The 14,341-nt window shown below is 39.9% G+C and overlaps 1 protein-coding gene across 2 annotated transcripts; it reads left to right on the top strand.

The window, feature by feature from the left end:
• Window positions 1-899: 899 nt before the first annotated feature.
• Window positions 900-6,959, top strand: LOC126927214 (putative cyclin-dependent serine/threonine-protein kinase DDB_G0272797/DDB_G0274007). 2 transcript variants are annotated; one of them, XM_050743487.1, is made up of 4 exons: window positions 900-1,253; window positions 1,338-1,653; window positions 1,744-2,158; window positions 2,252-6,959. In XM_050743487.1, exons 1-4 carry the CDS (start codon window positions 925-927, stop codon window positions 2,725-2,727), a joined length of 1,536 nt encoding a protein of 511 aa, XP_050599444.1. In that variant the 5' UTR covers window positions 900-924; the 3' UTR covers window positions 2,728-6,959. The 2 variants fall into 2 exon arrangements, with proteins under 2 accessions (XP_050599444.1, XP_050599445.1); XM_050743488.1 differs by having other exon boundaries at window positions 1,341-1,653.
• The last annotated feature ends 7,382 nt before the right edge of the window (window positions 6,960-14,341 follow it).

The following is a 14,341-nucleotide window of genomic DNA, read 5'->3' on the forward strand; positions in this document are numbered from 1 at the left end:
TCATCCAATTTTCAAACAATCTAATGTTATTATTTATTATGCTAGGATTTTGATCTGTGTATAAGCTGTAAAGAAAAAGACGGTCATCCTCATCATATGGAAAAACTTGGTTTAGATTTGGATGATGGTTCATCGCCGGCCGATGCTAAACAAGCTAATCCACAGGTAAAAATATATTTTTATTAACTGAATATATTAATAATTTTGCTATGAATATTTATAATAAATATTTTTATTTTATAATAGGAGGCGCGTAAACTTTCAATTCAAAGATGTATTCAATCGTTGGTGCACGCGTGCCAATGTAGAGATGCTAACTGTCGTTTAACAAGTTGTCAAAAGATGAAGAGAGTAGTAACGCATACTAAAGTTTGCAAACGAAAAACGAACGGTGGCTGTCCAATCTGTAAACAATTAATAGCGTTGTGCTGTTATCATGCTAAACACTGCCAAGAGACTAAATGTCTTGTTCCATTCTGTTCGAACATCAAACATAAGCTGAAACAACAACAGCTTCAACAGCGGCTACAGCAAGCGCAGTTGTTAAGGTAAATACGTCAGTAGTAGTGGTAGTGGTAGTAGTAGTAGTAGTAGTAGTAGTAGTAGTAGCAGTAGCAGTAGTAGTAGTAGTAGTAGTAGTAGTAGTAGTAGTAGTAATAGTAGTATTAGTAGTAATAGTAATAATAATAATAATAATAATAATAATAATAATAATAATAATAATAATAATAATAATAATAATAACAACAGCAGCAACGTTAGAATAATAATTTCCAAAGATAACTAGGTGTATGTATATCCTATGTATATAAGTTAGGTGTATATCTTTCTTTTTAATGTGTTTCAGGAGACGAATGGCTGCAATGAATAGCAGACCCACAGGTCCAGTGGGAGCAATCCGGACAACAGAGTTCAAATGTTACTATGACCACAGGTGTTGCTATGAAACCAGGTGTCAGTCCTACCAATTTACCTTCGCCACATCAACCTGGAATAGGATTGAAACCTGAAACTCAAACGCCACCTGCTCACGTTCTCCAAGTTGTTAAGCAAGTACAAGAAGAAGCTGCACGGCAACAAGTACCGCATGGTTATGGTAAAGTAACGCCAGGTGGTGGAGTTGGTGCTGGAGTTGGCGTAGGAGGACAAACAGGTGGCGTAATGCCACCACCTCCTATGCAACGTCCAATGCCTGTACAAATGCCAAATCCTGGCGGTACACATCTTATTCCAATGGATCAATGGACAGCAAGGTGAGTTATTGAATATAATAATTAAAATACCGTACACATATATGTATATAAAAAGAGGTATTAAAGCTACACCTTTATTTACAGTAGGTATCAGCCAAGTGCACTGATGCAACAGAATCCTGGTTTGAGACAGCAAACGCCGCAACAGTTAATGCAACAGCAGCAACAACATCAAGGGCTGCCAGCAATAGCTATGGGAGGACAGATGCCTAGGCAAGCTGGAGTTCTCGGTGGTCCGGTTAATCAAGTTGGTCCTCAAACTCAAAGCAACATGCACAAGCATGTATTGCAGCAACTTATGCAAACTCTAAAGAATCCCCATACTCCTGAACAACAAAACCAAATACTTCAAATACTCAAAAGCAATCCACCGATTATGGCTGCTTTTATCAAACAACGGGTATGACGATTAATTTCTTCTATATTATTTGTCTGCTGACATTTTCGATTTTAATAATTTCTATTACCATATAATTTTTTAAATTAATAGGCACTCGCTCTAAATCAACAACAAAGTGGTCAATACGGTGGAGGAGTGGGCGGACCTTTGGGTCCTAATCAGCCGCAGCAACAACCTGCTCTGCAGCATATAATGTCTCAGCAGCAGCAGCAGCAGCACCACCACCACCACCAACAACAACAACAACAGCAAGGCAGAATGCAAATACAGGCAATGCTAAATCAACAGCAGCAACAACAGCAGCAACAGCAGCAACCTGTTCAACAGCAACCACCACAATGGTATAAACAGCAAATGCTAGTATTGCAAAGGCACCAGCACCCGTCGCAGCAGCAACAACACCCGCAGCAGCAGCAACAGCAGCAGCAACAACAACAACAACAATTTACACAACCACCAGCACCGCCTTACGGTCAACAGCGACATATAAGGCCGCCCCTTCTCGGTAAGAATTATTTAATTCTGGAGAAAACGAGATTCGTCGAGCCGCTTGGTTCGTGGTCTAACGCTTGCCACGATTCCGCGTATTCTTCTCCAGGTTATGGTGGCTTTAGCGAACAAGGATACGGTCAACCTGGCTTAAAACCAACACCACCTCCGGTACCTTCTCCGCAAGGTGTGATGGGGCCTCCAGGGATTTCTGTACAGCAACAATTAATGCAGTCCGTTCGATCTCCACCGCCAATTCGTTCTCCTCAACCAAATCCTTCCCCACGACCGGTTCCTTCTCCGCGTAATCAGCCAGTTCCTTCTCCTCGATCAGGGCCGGTGCCATCGCCTCATCACCATCCACCTCATGGTACACCAACACATTCACCGGCTCATGAACTCGGTGGGCCAAGTGAAATGATGCTTTCGCAGCTGAGTGGTGGAACTGGTGCACCGACTGGTCACCCGGGTACCATGCCACATCATCCATCTCCAGTTCCACCACCCACTAGTGGCACAGACTCGAGTGAAGTGACGCCCATGACGCCACAAGATCAACTTTCAAAATTTGTCGAAGGATTGTAGTGACTATTAGTGAAGTCGGTTAACACGAGTGACTATGTTAGTGGGCGAACGATGATCTTGCATCGTATGTCAACCGTTTAGAAAGAACGGTCGCTGTTCCACCTCTCTGTCATGAGAACAGAGAGAGTAACTTCCATCCGTTCTGCGTTCCTAGCTTCGTGGAGATCAGGTACAACTACTTACGTCCGGTACACTGACCAAGTGCTGATGTTCAGAGACGGGTCAGAGTACCACTGGTGCGACCAAATTAATCCCGGATGACGCGTTTCCTTTTTCTATCTCCGAGTTAAGGTGCAGGAGCGATACAGCGTGTTGTGGTGCTGCTTAGATGCTCCGCGAAGATTCTACAGCTGGCTCAATGGACATTTGAACTTACGTTATTGTATTCTCGTATCTCAACCTCGGCTCCCCAATTGCGAACCAGTGGAACGACGAGAAACAATTAATTTGAAACTATACACACATGAAATCAAGAGAGACTATTAATACTTTATCCCCTAATACACATACATATACAAAAGAAACACACACTATGTCTCTGCCCAAACTTTTATTCCCCTTACACATGACTTTTTCATCTATATCACCTTCCCTCGCTGCTGCTCGTGCAGGCTGAGTGAAATCGTACAAATGTGTTGTGTATACTTAACGTTAATTAATAATTAATAGTTCAAATATTATTAGCGTAGCGATTATATGCAGTTATTATATACCACTATTATTATTATCGTGACAAGATGCAAAGTATATAACAAGAAAAAAAAACGAACTGTATGAAAATGGAAAGATATTGAAAAAGAAATCAACAACATTGTATGTAAGGAAGGGAGAAAAGAATTTAGTGGAAAGTTAAGTAATGTTAACTTAGGTTAATTTGTTATTAAGAGATCGCAACGGTTGCCGAAGGTTGTGCCGAAACCTTAGCACCATTAAATTTTATGGATCATTCTGAAATTAACCTTCAAAATAATCTGCTAAATTGTCCTATGGGAAAGAAACCTAATAACAGGACAGGCGAGACAACGCGGATTAACGGTGTCGCAACCAAAAAGTAGAAATTCACAAGCTTACTAATGGGAGGATTTATAAATCGTGTTAATTTTGACAACAAAAGTTTTTCAAACCGAGGGTCCAACATGTACAGTTCAATCAAAATATGTAGCTACGAAGCGTAATCGAAAAGGACCCTCGCATGAAAATCGTTCTGTACATACTATACTATTATTACGATAATAATAACGATTATTATTAATTTCCCTGTCTATTATGAATTTATTATTATTATTATTATTGCTATTATATATAATTCTTATTGATTCTTAATTATTATAATTACTATTATTACTCTACTACTACTACTATTATTATTAATAATATTATTTTTATTATTATTCTTCTTATTATTATTACCATTATTACTATTAATATTATCACGAAAGAAAAATTCAAAACATATAAGTATAGTGTTAATATTCGGGAAAAAAGCGAGAAAGGGATCCACACACACGCGTTATAATTATAATAGGATATCTCTGTGCACGATAAACCCGAGAAAAGGAAATACAAATACAGATACAAGTACACATACATACCGAAGTATGTGACTATGCCAGTGCTGTATCATAGTAAACTGTAAGTGTAACTTTTCCTCTCTCTTTTTTCTTCGATACCTATTTAAATGACTAGTTGGTAACGAATGATGCGTGAAGGTGTACTTCTGAAGTCCGTTTCGTCGGATATTTTTTAAATACACGATGTACAATGTAGCCACCATGTAACCAAGCTATAACCGATTTAATCATAATCAGAATCATTAATGGCACATGCAACCGGTGTAAGATTCATATTTAAACGTGGCGTTTCCGTCGACGAAAGCGCGGTCCGATTCGAAACAAAAAGCCAGAGAAATCATGACCCGTTTGAGAGACACGTTACCTCTTGAAAAATGTATTTGACTCATTCTGATACATTTATCATCAGATATATCTATATACATATAACATCGTACATTTCCATTTGTCTTATATACATCGGTACCCTTTGAATTCGTTATAAAAGAAGGCAAAAAGCATTTTTCTTTTTTTTTTATAAAAATAAAGAAAGAATCTAACGAACGATTGGCGAATGTTTTTTGCCTTGAAAATTTTAATCGCGGGGTTGGACGGGGGTAAGTTTAACGAGAATGGTTCGTTTAAGATAACCGGTTTTCTTTCACTCAATTAAGTTCCAAATTCGAAAGATCGCTTTTTGTTATTTTTAGACTATTTTAAATTCTTTTATAAATCGGTTAATGTGAATCGTCAATCGATTCCGAAACATTCCTTTTGTTATGTATTCTCTTTCTCGCCCTTTCTTTCCTCCATCCACCGGTTTTTCTCTACGTCCTTCGTCCCTCGGACTAGTTTTATAGAAAGAACGTCGTAGATTCGTCTTTCCAAGATCGTCATATAAAAGGACAAAAAGAAAGAGAAAAAAAGATAATTATGTAGAATTATGTGATAGCAGTTAAATCGAGCGGGTCAACTATAAATCGGTTGAGAAACAAATCTTGTCGTGCGTCTGAAATTTCTAAAAGTGAGATGAAAACGATAAGAAACAGAGTAATACAAAGAACAAAAAATAACAATCTACGAAATGCGGATGGTTATCGACTGTAGATTTAAGTAAACGATTTTACTAGTAAAAAGAATAAACGTAACGACGAAGACCCAAAAGTATTTGGCTTAGTATGGCTGTGTTTAGGGCAGTGTTGTAAATCTGAAAGTGGTATACCTTTTTTGGTAGTAAACTCTTTAAGAGCGAACAATCGAACGCTATTGTGTACCAATCCGACGATCGCGATCTACACGAGTCATTTTATCGTTTGATTTTATTAATAATTAATTACTAACGAAGATGACACAATTGCTAAGAATCGGCGTTCATTTGCGAACGAATCGTAAAAATACGATATGTGATGGGTGTGTGTGTGTGCAACAGATATAAAGAAAAATGAGTTTTCTCTTTCTGAAGATAGTTCGAGCACATAATTGCGAGTGTAAAAATGGGTCTTAGTGTGTTCGAACATCGAGAAAGAGATGGATTGTAGATTCGCGAAAGATTACTTCCGTAGATGATAAAAAATAAAAAGAAAGAAACGAATGAAACGGAAGCGGTTTGCACGTCGGATTTGTTGGCACGTCAGCGTTCGTGGACAATTTATTATTGTAACGAAAAGTGAACGATACAACACTATATATATATTATATATGTACTATATATACTATATATGTATTACATATATTATATATATATACTATATGTATTATATATATATAATACATATACTATATATGTATTATACGATTTGTTTTTCTTTTTATATTATCAAACACAATATAGGTCGCGGTTATATCATGATGGAGTAAACGTTAATTAATTAATTAATTAATTAATTAATTATTCGATAGACGATAATTGCAAACAAAACTATGGAATATAATTATTATTATTACGCTATTATTATTGAAATACCAACTATAGAGTACTACTTTTTATTATGACATTTCGTAACTAGTGAATTGATTATCTAATTAAAGATTAATGAGACGCAAGTGTAACATTTATCCCCCTCGCTCCTCCCAGGTAAAAAAAGAAAGAACTCACACCGTTCTTCATCCCAGTCTCTTTTTCTTTTCCTAAGGAAAAAAGTCTCGAGAGGGACAATGAGAATTTTCTCTCGATACAGCCCCTCGAATCCTGATCCAACACTGCATCGGTCACGATAAATGTACAATATTTAATATAATGCGCTTTCCTTTATTTATTTTTGTCGGTGGGATTCACGTCGTTCTCGCTAAACGAGACAAACGGAAATGGAATGAAAAGATACTGTCACCGTCGCCATTCAGATACCTTTTTGTATCCCCTGGTGTAAAGACCGTTCGCAGAGTGACTTCGGAAAAACTTTAGTTAACGTCTTGTTTGCCCCCGTGTTCGCTATTCATTTTGTAAACGCGTTTTGTAAAATATATATGTTCGGTTTAGATGTGTGAAAGTTAGCCTCACGATATCCACTCGGAGAGGGGAAAGTGAATTTAGGTTTTTGCTACAGTTTTGTACTCTTGGACGTAAAAAAGACTTCGTTTTTCTCTTAACGATTTGTAACGTAGATAAGAATACTGTATGTTGATGTTCATGAATATTTAACCGAATATTGTTATATTATTATTAAAAAAGAAGTTTTAAAAATACATTCCATTTTTATTTTTCTCTCAGCTCAGGTTATATATGTACATACGTGTATCTGTTCTGCCGCGCAACACATCTGCACGCCATCCCGCGCGGCTTGCCAACCAACGGTCTACGTGTCGTCCTTCGAACACTCCATAGGCCCAAGTACCCACCATAAAGTTGCAATTCTAGCCGCATTGTTCGCACACATGGTCTAAGCACATCTGTTTGCCAAAAAAGACTTTCTAATTCCAGAAGTGTTTTCAGCTGGTTTTTTAGAAAGGTCCTTGGGTTTATTACGTGCTCCTAAGAATTACGGAGAAAGCGAATAGCTAGCCAAGAAAACAATCAGGTTTCCCCATGAACAAGGTCATCTATCAACCACGATGGTAGGAGACATTCTCCCCATCCCTTCAAGCATCCGCGTAGGGCAAAACCAATCGACATCGCGGATTATTACCCTCACTTTCTTAACGAAACGTGTAAACAACGAATCCGCGTTCGTCATGCAAAAGGGCACACCCACATTGAACTTTCTTCCGTCTCAACGTTAGAGCGCCAAATTAGTCAAAGATCTAACGCCGAACTTCTAACATTAAGTCTAATACCGTGCAGCGTGATAAGTTATTAAGTGTTTATGTCTATTCAATCGTGTATACTAAGTGTTGAAAATATATATTTTAACTCTGTGAGCCACAGTGTTATCATACCTGAATCACCCCTATTATCTTAATCGAAATACGGGGATCGAACTATTCGTGGTGTCGATCATTCTAATCGTAACGGGAATTTACGACTCCCGTTGACGCGTATTCTAACGACCGCGTCTCCCCGCGATAGCTCGAAAATACAGTATCGAAAGACCAAAATCCTTCTTAAGAAGTATTTCTTATCGATAGTATTTATATAATCGCGAAAGAGTTACTAAGAAGGAAACGAATTATTTTTATCTTATCTTCCGAACAGAGACGAATCTTCTTATCCGTATACATCGAAACACTTTGAATTCTTTGTCACATTGCGCGTGTATCCCTTAATAAAGTACATATTTCAATACTCACAATGTGAACAACTAAAGTTTTTCTGTTAACTCTGTTATATTTGCCACTTTACTTGCTCTCACTTGCTACTACTCGTCTGTTCAGCAACTTCGCTTCGAACAATCGTTCGATTTTAATGTTTGTATATTTATTTAAAATTATTCGTTTCTCACCACGTGCACGATATATGGTCTCTTTCTAACTTTTTTCGAAACTTAGCCTCTTCTTACGTATCATTCGTATATTTTACACGATATTTGTACATAGAATTTCATTAACAAGATATAGCATTCAAACGCGTATGTACCCTTGTCTCGACCTGTCGACAAGTTGTACGGATTTTCAATTAGACGAGGACTTATATTTTAGTTCCATCGGATGGCAGAAAAATAAAGAAAAAGGAAGAACCAAAGTACAGTGCGACCTTCTGGCTTTCAAGGACTCCTAGGTTTTCACTGTCTTAACTTAAAATGGGACTAAAGTATGCAACGAACGCAACGCGTGTTTTCCTTCTATTTTCTCACCCTATTTATTCTTCTTGCGTTCGCCGAATCTCCTTTCCTTAGGTGTAAGGACTAATCATTTATCCGATTACAGCGCATAACGTAACAACGTAAACGAAACTGGCACGTAAGAATTATACATATACGTGTATATATTTATACATACTTACCATTAACACAATATGAAAAATCTGACGAAATAAAGTTTACGTATAATTATTTGAATACTGGACATTGTACCTGTGTGCTCTCAGACACCTTTCTCGCGATCATTTCACGTTTCAACTTCTGAATCCTGTCACGATCTGTGGATTCCCGTTCGAGCGCAGTCTTATTTATACATAACATGTCGTTCGTTTCGTTGTCCTTTGTGTACACAAACGTATTTAGATGTACATTTCTTGCAAAGAGTTGTTCGCGAGGATTCGTCAATATTCTAAAAGTCAGTAATGAAGGCAGTATGATGGTAACACATCGAATTAAATCAAATCGGAACACAGGCTTTTGTACGATTTCGTGAGGATTTCCGTTCCCTTCGTTTGACCGAAGTCCGAAGTGATTGCTGCCCGTCAGTTCTTCCGCCTTATCTATCGTTTTCAGCGACGAATCCTTGTTGAACGATATCATTGGACGGATAACAAAAGTAGGAAGTTCAGAGTCCCCATTCAGATCTATATGTACTAAGTTTACACGTACGATATGTTTATATTATCGCTTATATATAAACATATATAATATATATAAATATATATAATATATAAATATGTATGTGATATATATATTATATCATATTCTATATACATATCTTTTTTTTTTTTATTTATTTATTAGAATATTTACAATCAATTCTCGTTGAGAATTTTCAGTAACTTAGTTTGGCGTGATACAATGACATGGATTATAATAGTTTTATATTGTTGATTCTAGTAGGACAAATGGTTTAATCTAGTGGGTATTTTCTTTTTAGTCTGCGGATCTGGTCCGTCGTGTCCAGTAGTTGGGTGACTAGTGGGTTGTGGTGGTTGTTGACTCTTGTGCTATATCTGCTTCTGAACTTGTGTATTTCATCTTTGACTGTAGGTATCTTGAGGTCTCGGTGGATTGTTTCGTTCGTAACATACCAGGGTGCATTTAATAGGGATCTTAGCGTTTTCGATTGGAAGCGTTGGAGTATTTCAATGGTGGAGTTACTTGCTGTTCCCCATAGTTGGATTCCGTAGGTCCAGACAGGTTTTATTACGGCCTTGTAGAGGGTTATTTTGTTCTGTATGTTTAGTTTGGAGCGTCGGCCCGTGAGCCAATAGAATTTTCTTAGTTTTTCCTTTAGTTGCTTTGTTTTTTCGGAGATATGTTTTTCCCAGGTTAGCCTCCTGTCCAGGGTCATGCCCAGGTATCTTACGGAGTCCTTGCTTGGGATTATTGTGTTGTTAATGGTGACCTGGGGACAGGTTTGTTTTCGGAGCGTGAAGGTTACATGGGAGGATTTTTTTTCGTTTATTTTAAAACCCCATTTTTGGAACAACTTTTCCATGGAGTCGAGACTTCGCTGGAGAGTGGATGAGGCAATTGCTGGGTCTGCGTGGGTAGCTAATAGTGCTGTGTCGTCCGCAAATGTTGCTATTGTTACCTCGTTTGATATGGGTAAGTCGGCAGTGTAGATGGAGAATAGTAGGGGTCCGAGGACACTACCTTGCGGTATGCCGGATTTTATTGGGAATGTTGCGGAAGTGGCGCCTAGACATTTAACTATGAATTGTCTGTTGGTTAGGTAGGATTTTAAGATGGAGTAGTATGGGTGGGGTAGGATTTTTTTAAGCTTGTAGAGTAGCCCTTCATGCCATACTTTATCGAATGCCTGTTGGATGTCTAGGAATACGGCTGAGCAGTATTTTTTCATTTCAAGGGTTTGGCTGATTATGTGGGTTATGCGGTGGATTTGCTCTACTGTTGAGTGTTGTTTTCGGAAGCCGAATTGGTGATCTGGGAGAGTCTTCAATTCTTCTAGGAGTGGAAGGAGACGATTCGTGAGCATCCTCTCGAATAGTTTAGACAGGGTAGGTAAGAGACTGATTGGGCGATAGGAGCTGGTTTCATATATTGGTTTACCGGGTTTGGGGATGAGGGTGATTAGTGAGATTTTCCACGCCTTAGGAAAGTGTTCAAGGCGGAGGATGGCGTTAAAGATTGATGCGATGAGTGCAATCCCTTTTATGGGAAGTTCCTTGATTGCTTTATTTCCTATTTGGTCGTGACCTGCTGCTTTCTTGGGGTTTAGGCGACTGATTGCTTCTATGATCTCTGCAGAAGTGAAAGGTTGAATAGGAGGGGACATTTGGAAGGGAGTGTGCAGGTATTCGGTGACGTCCGCTGCGGCTATGGAGGAATGGGGTTGGAATACTTCAGTCAAATGTTTGGCAAATAGGTTGGCTTTTTCTATAGGGCTACGCGCCCATCCACCCTGCGGGCGGCGGATTGGAGGTATTATTTGTGGGGGGCGCGTGAGTTTCCTGGAGGCTTTCCATAGTGAGTAGTTTGAGTCGGCTGTGGGGGACAAGCTGGCGAGATATTTGTGAAAACGGTCATTATTGTAGTTCTTTATGGTTTTGGATAGTTTTCTAGTTGCGTTGTTTAGTTTGCGTTTGTCCTCCGGTGTTCTATGGGTCTGCCATATCCTTCTTAGTCTACGTTTTTCTGCTATTTTTTTTAGTATGTACTGGGGGTATTCGTGGTTGCTGGTGGACGTTTTTGCCGGTGTGGAGACGCGGATAGCGTTTATTATGCTCGCATTTAGGTATTCCGTGGCTGCTTCGATTTCATCATTGGTTTTTAGTGAGGTTGAGGCTGAAGTTGTGTGGGTAAAGACTTCTCTAAAGAGCTGCCAGTTGGTGTGTTGGTTATGAATGGAGCCATTAGGTGTATTCTCGATGATAGTTGAACTGACTGTTACTATCACGGGGGAATGATCAGAGGAGAGATCAGCCGAGGAATTGATTTGGACGTGTCTTGACGAGATATTTTTAGTTATGAAGAAATCAAGGAGATCGGGTATTTTGTTTGTGTCGGTGGGCCAGTGTGTGGGTTCGTACGTGGTAAGGTAGTTGAGGTTGTTGGTTAATATGCTGTTGAGGAGGTTTTTGCCTCTTACTGTAACCAGTCTGCTGCCCCATTGGGTGTGTTTAGCGTTGTAGTCTCCTCCGGCTATGAATTTGCTGGCCAGGGTGTCCAGTAAGTGGTCAAAGTCTTCTTTGGCGATGGAGTGTCTGGGAGGGCAGTATACAGCTTTTTTTTTTTTTTTTTTATTTATTAGAATATTTACAATCAATTCTCGTTGAGAATTTTCAGTAACTTAATTTGGCGTGATACAATGACATGGATTATAATTGCTTTATATTGTTGATTCTAGTAGGACTAGGGGTTTAATCTAGTGGGTATTTTCTTTTTAGTCTGCGGATCTGGTCCGTCGTGTCCAGTAGCTGGGTGACTAGTGGGTTGTGGTGGTTGTTGACTCTTGTGCTATATCTGCTTCTGGACTTGTGTATTTCATCTTTGACTGTAGGTATCTTGAGGTCTCGGTGGATTGTTTCGTTGGTAACATACCAGGGTGCATTTAATAGGGATCTTAGCGCTTTCGATTGGAAGCGTTGGAGTATTTCAATGTTGGAGTTACTTGCTGTTCCCCATAGTTGGATTCCGTAGGTCCAGACAGGTTTTATTACGGCCTTGTAGAGGGTTATTTTGTTCTGTATGTTTAGTTTGGAGCGTCGGCCCGTGAGCCAATAGAATTTTCTTAGTTTTTCCTTTAGTTGCTTTGTTTTTTCCGAGATATGTTTTTTCCAAGTTAGCCTCCTGTCCAGGGTCATGCCCAGGTATCTTACGGAGTCCTTGCTTGGGATTATTGTGTTGTTAATGGTGACCTGGGGGCAGGTTTGTTTTCGGAGCGTGAAGGTTACATGGGAGGATTTTTTTTCGTTTATTTTAAAACCCCATTTTTGGAACCACTTTTCCATGGAGTCGAGACTTCGCTGGAGAGTGGATGAGGCAATTGCCGGGTCTGCGTGGGTAGCTAATAGTGCTGTGTCGTCGGCAAATGTTGCTATTGTTACCTCGTTTGATATGGGTAAGTCGGCAGTGTAGATGGAGAATAGTAGGGGTCCGAGGACACTACCTTGCGGTATGCCGGATTCTATTGGGAATGTTGCGGAAGTGGCGCCTAGACATTTAACTATGAATTGTCTGTTGGTAAGGTAGGATTTTAAGATGGAGTAGTATGGGTGGGGTAGGATTTTTTTAAGCTTGTAGAGTAGCCCTTCATGCCATACTTTATCGAATGCCTGTTGGATGTCTAGGAATATGGCTGAGCAGTATTTTTTCTTTTCAAGGGTTTGGCTGATCATGTGGGTTATGCGGTGGATTTGCTCTACTGTTGAGTGTTGTTTTCGGAAGCCGAATTGGTGATCTGGGAGAGTTTTCAATTCTTCTAGGAGTGGAAGGAGACGATTCGTGAGCATCCTCTCGAATAGTTTAGACAGGGTAGGTAAAAGACTGATTGGGCGATAGGAGCTGGCTTCATATATTGGTTTACCGGGTTTGGGGATGAGGGTGATTAGTGAGATTTTCCACGCCTTAGGAAAGTGTTCTAGGCGGAGGATGGCGTTGAAGATTGATGCGATGAGTGCGATCCCTTTTATGGGGAGTTCCTTGATTGCTTTATTTCCTATTAGGTCGTGACCTGCTGCTTTCTTGGGGTTTAGGCGACTGATTGCTTCTATGATCTCTGCAGAAGTGAAGGGTTCAATAGGAGGGGACATTTGGAAGGGAGTGTGCAGGTATTCGGTGACGTCCGCTGCAGCTATGGAGGAATGGGGTTGGAATACTTCAGTCAGGTGTTCAGCAAATATGTTGGCTTTTTCTATAGGGCTACGCGCCCATCCACCCTGCGGGCGGCGGATTGGAGGTATTATTTGTGGGGGGCGCGTGAGTTTCCTGGAGGCTTTCCATAGTGAGTAGTTTGAGTCGGCTGTGGGGGACAGGCTGGCGAGATATTTGTGAAAACGGTCGTTATTGTAGTTCTTTATGGTTTTGGATAGTTTTCTAGTTGCGTTGTTTAGTTTGCGTTTGTCCTCCGGTGTTCTATGGGTCTGCCATATCCTTCTTAGTCTACGTTTTTCTGCTATTTTTTTTAATATGTACTGGGGGTATTCGTGATTGCTGATGGACGTTTTTGCCGGTGTGGAGACGCGGATAGCGTTTATTATGCTCGCATTTAGGTATTCCGTGGCTGCTTCGATTTCGTCATTGGTTTTTAGTGAGGTTGAGGCTGAAGTTGTGCGGGTAAAGACTTCTCTAAAGAGCTGCCAGTTGGTGTGTTGGTTATGAATGGAGCCATTAGGTGTATTCTCGATGATGGTTGAACTGACTGTTACTATCACGGGGGAATGATCAGAGGAGAGATCGGCCGAGGAATTGATTTGGACGTGTCTTGGCGAGATATTTTTGGTTATGAAGAAATCAAGGAGATCGGGTATTTTGTTTGTGTCGGTGGGCCAGTGTGTGGGTTCGTATGTGGTAAGGTAGTTGAGGTTGTTGGTTATTATGCTGTTGAGGAGGTTTTTGCCTCTTACTGTAACCAGTCTGCTACCCCATTGGGTGTGTTTAGCATTGTAGTCTCCTCCGGCTATGAATCTATTGCCCAGGGTGTCCAGGAAGTAGTCAAAGTCTTCTTTGGCGATGGAATGTCTGGGAGGGCAGTATACAGCTGAAGTGGTGATTGTACCATGACAGTCTTCTATTGCTACGTTTGTTGCTTGGAGGTAGTCTTTCTGGAATGGTGGAAGTTCGTAGTGCTTAATGTTTGATTTG

This window comes from Bombus affinis, unplaced genomic scaffold (genome assembly GCF_024516045.1).
Source record: "Bombus affinis isolate iyBomAffi1 unplaced genomic scaffold, iyBomAffi1.2 ctg00000080.1, whole genome shotgun sequence".
NCBI classification, from domain to species: domain Eukaryota; kingdom Metazoa; phylum Arthropoda; class Insecta; order Hymenoptera; family Apidae; genus Bombus; species Bombus affinis.

What these genes read in the sequence shown, in the direction of transcription:
- LOC126927214 (XM_050743487.1), top strand. Translation starts at nt 925, where the DNA reads ATGACCACAGGTGTTGCTATGAAACCAGGTGTCAGTCCTACCAATTTA. An exon ending in ATGGATCAATGGACAGCAAG is followed by an intron (nt 1,254 to 1,337) that starts GTGAGTTATTGA and finishes CTTTATTTACAG; the next exon opens with TAGGTATCAGCCAAGTGCAC. An exon ending in TATAAGGCCGCCCCTTCTCG is followed by an intron (nt 2,159 to 2,251) that starts GTAAGAATTATT and finishes ATTCTTCTCCAG; the next exon opens with GTTATGGTGGCTTTAGCGAA.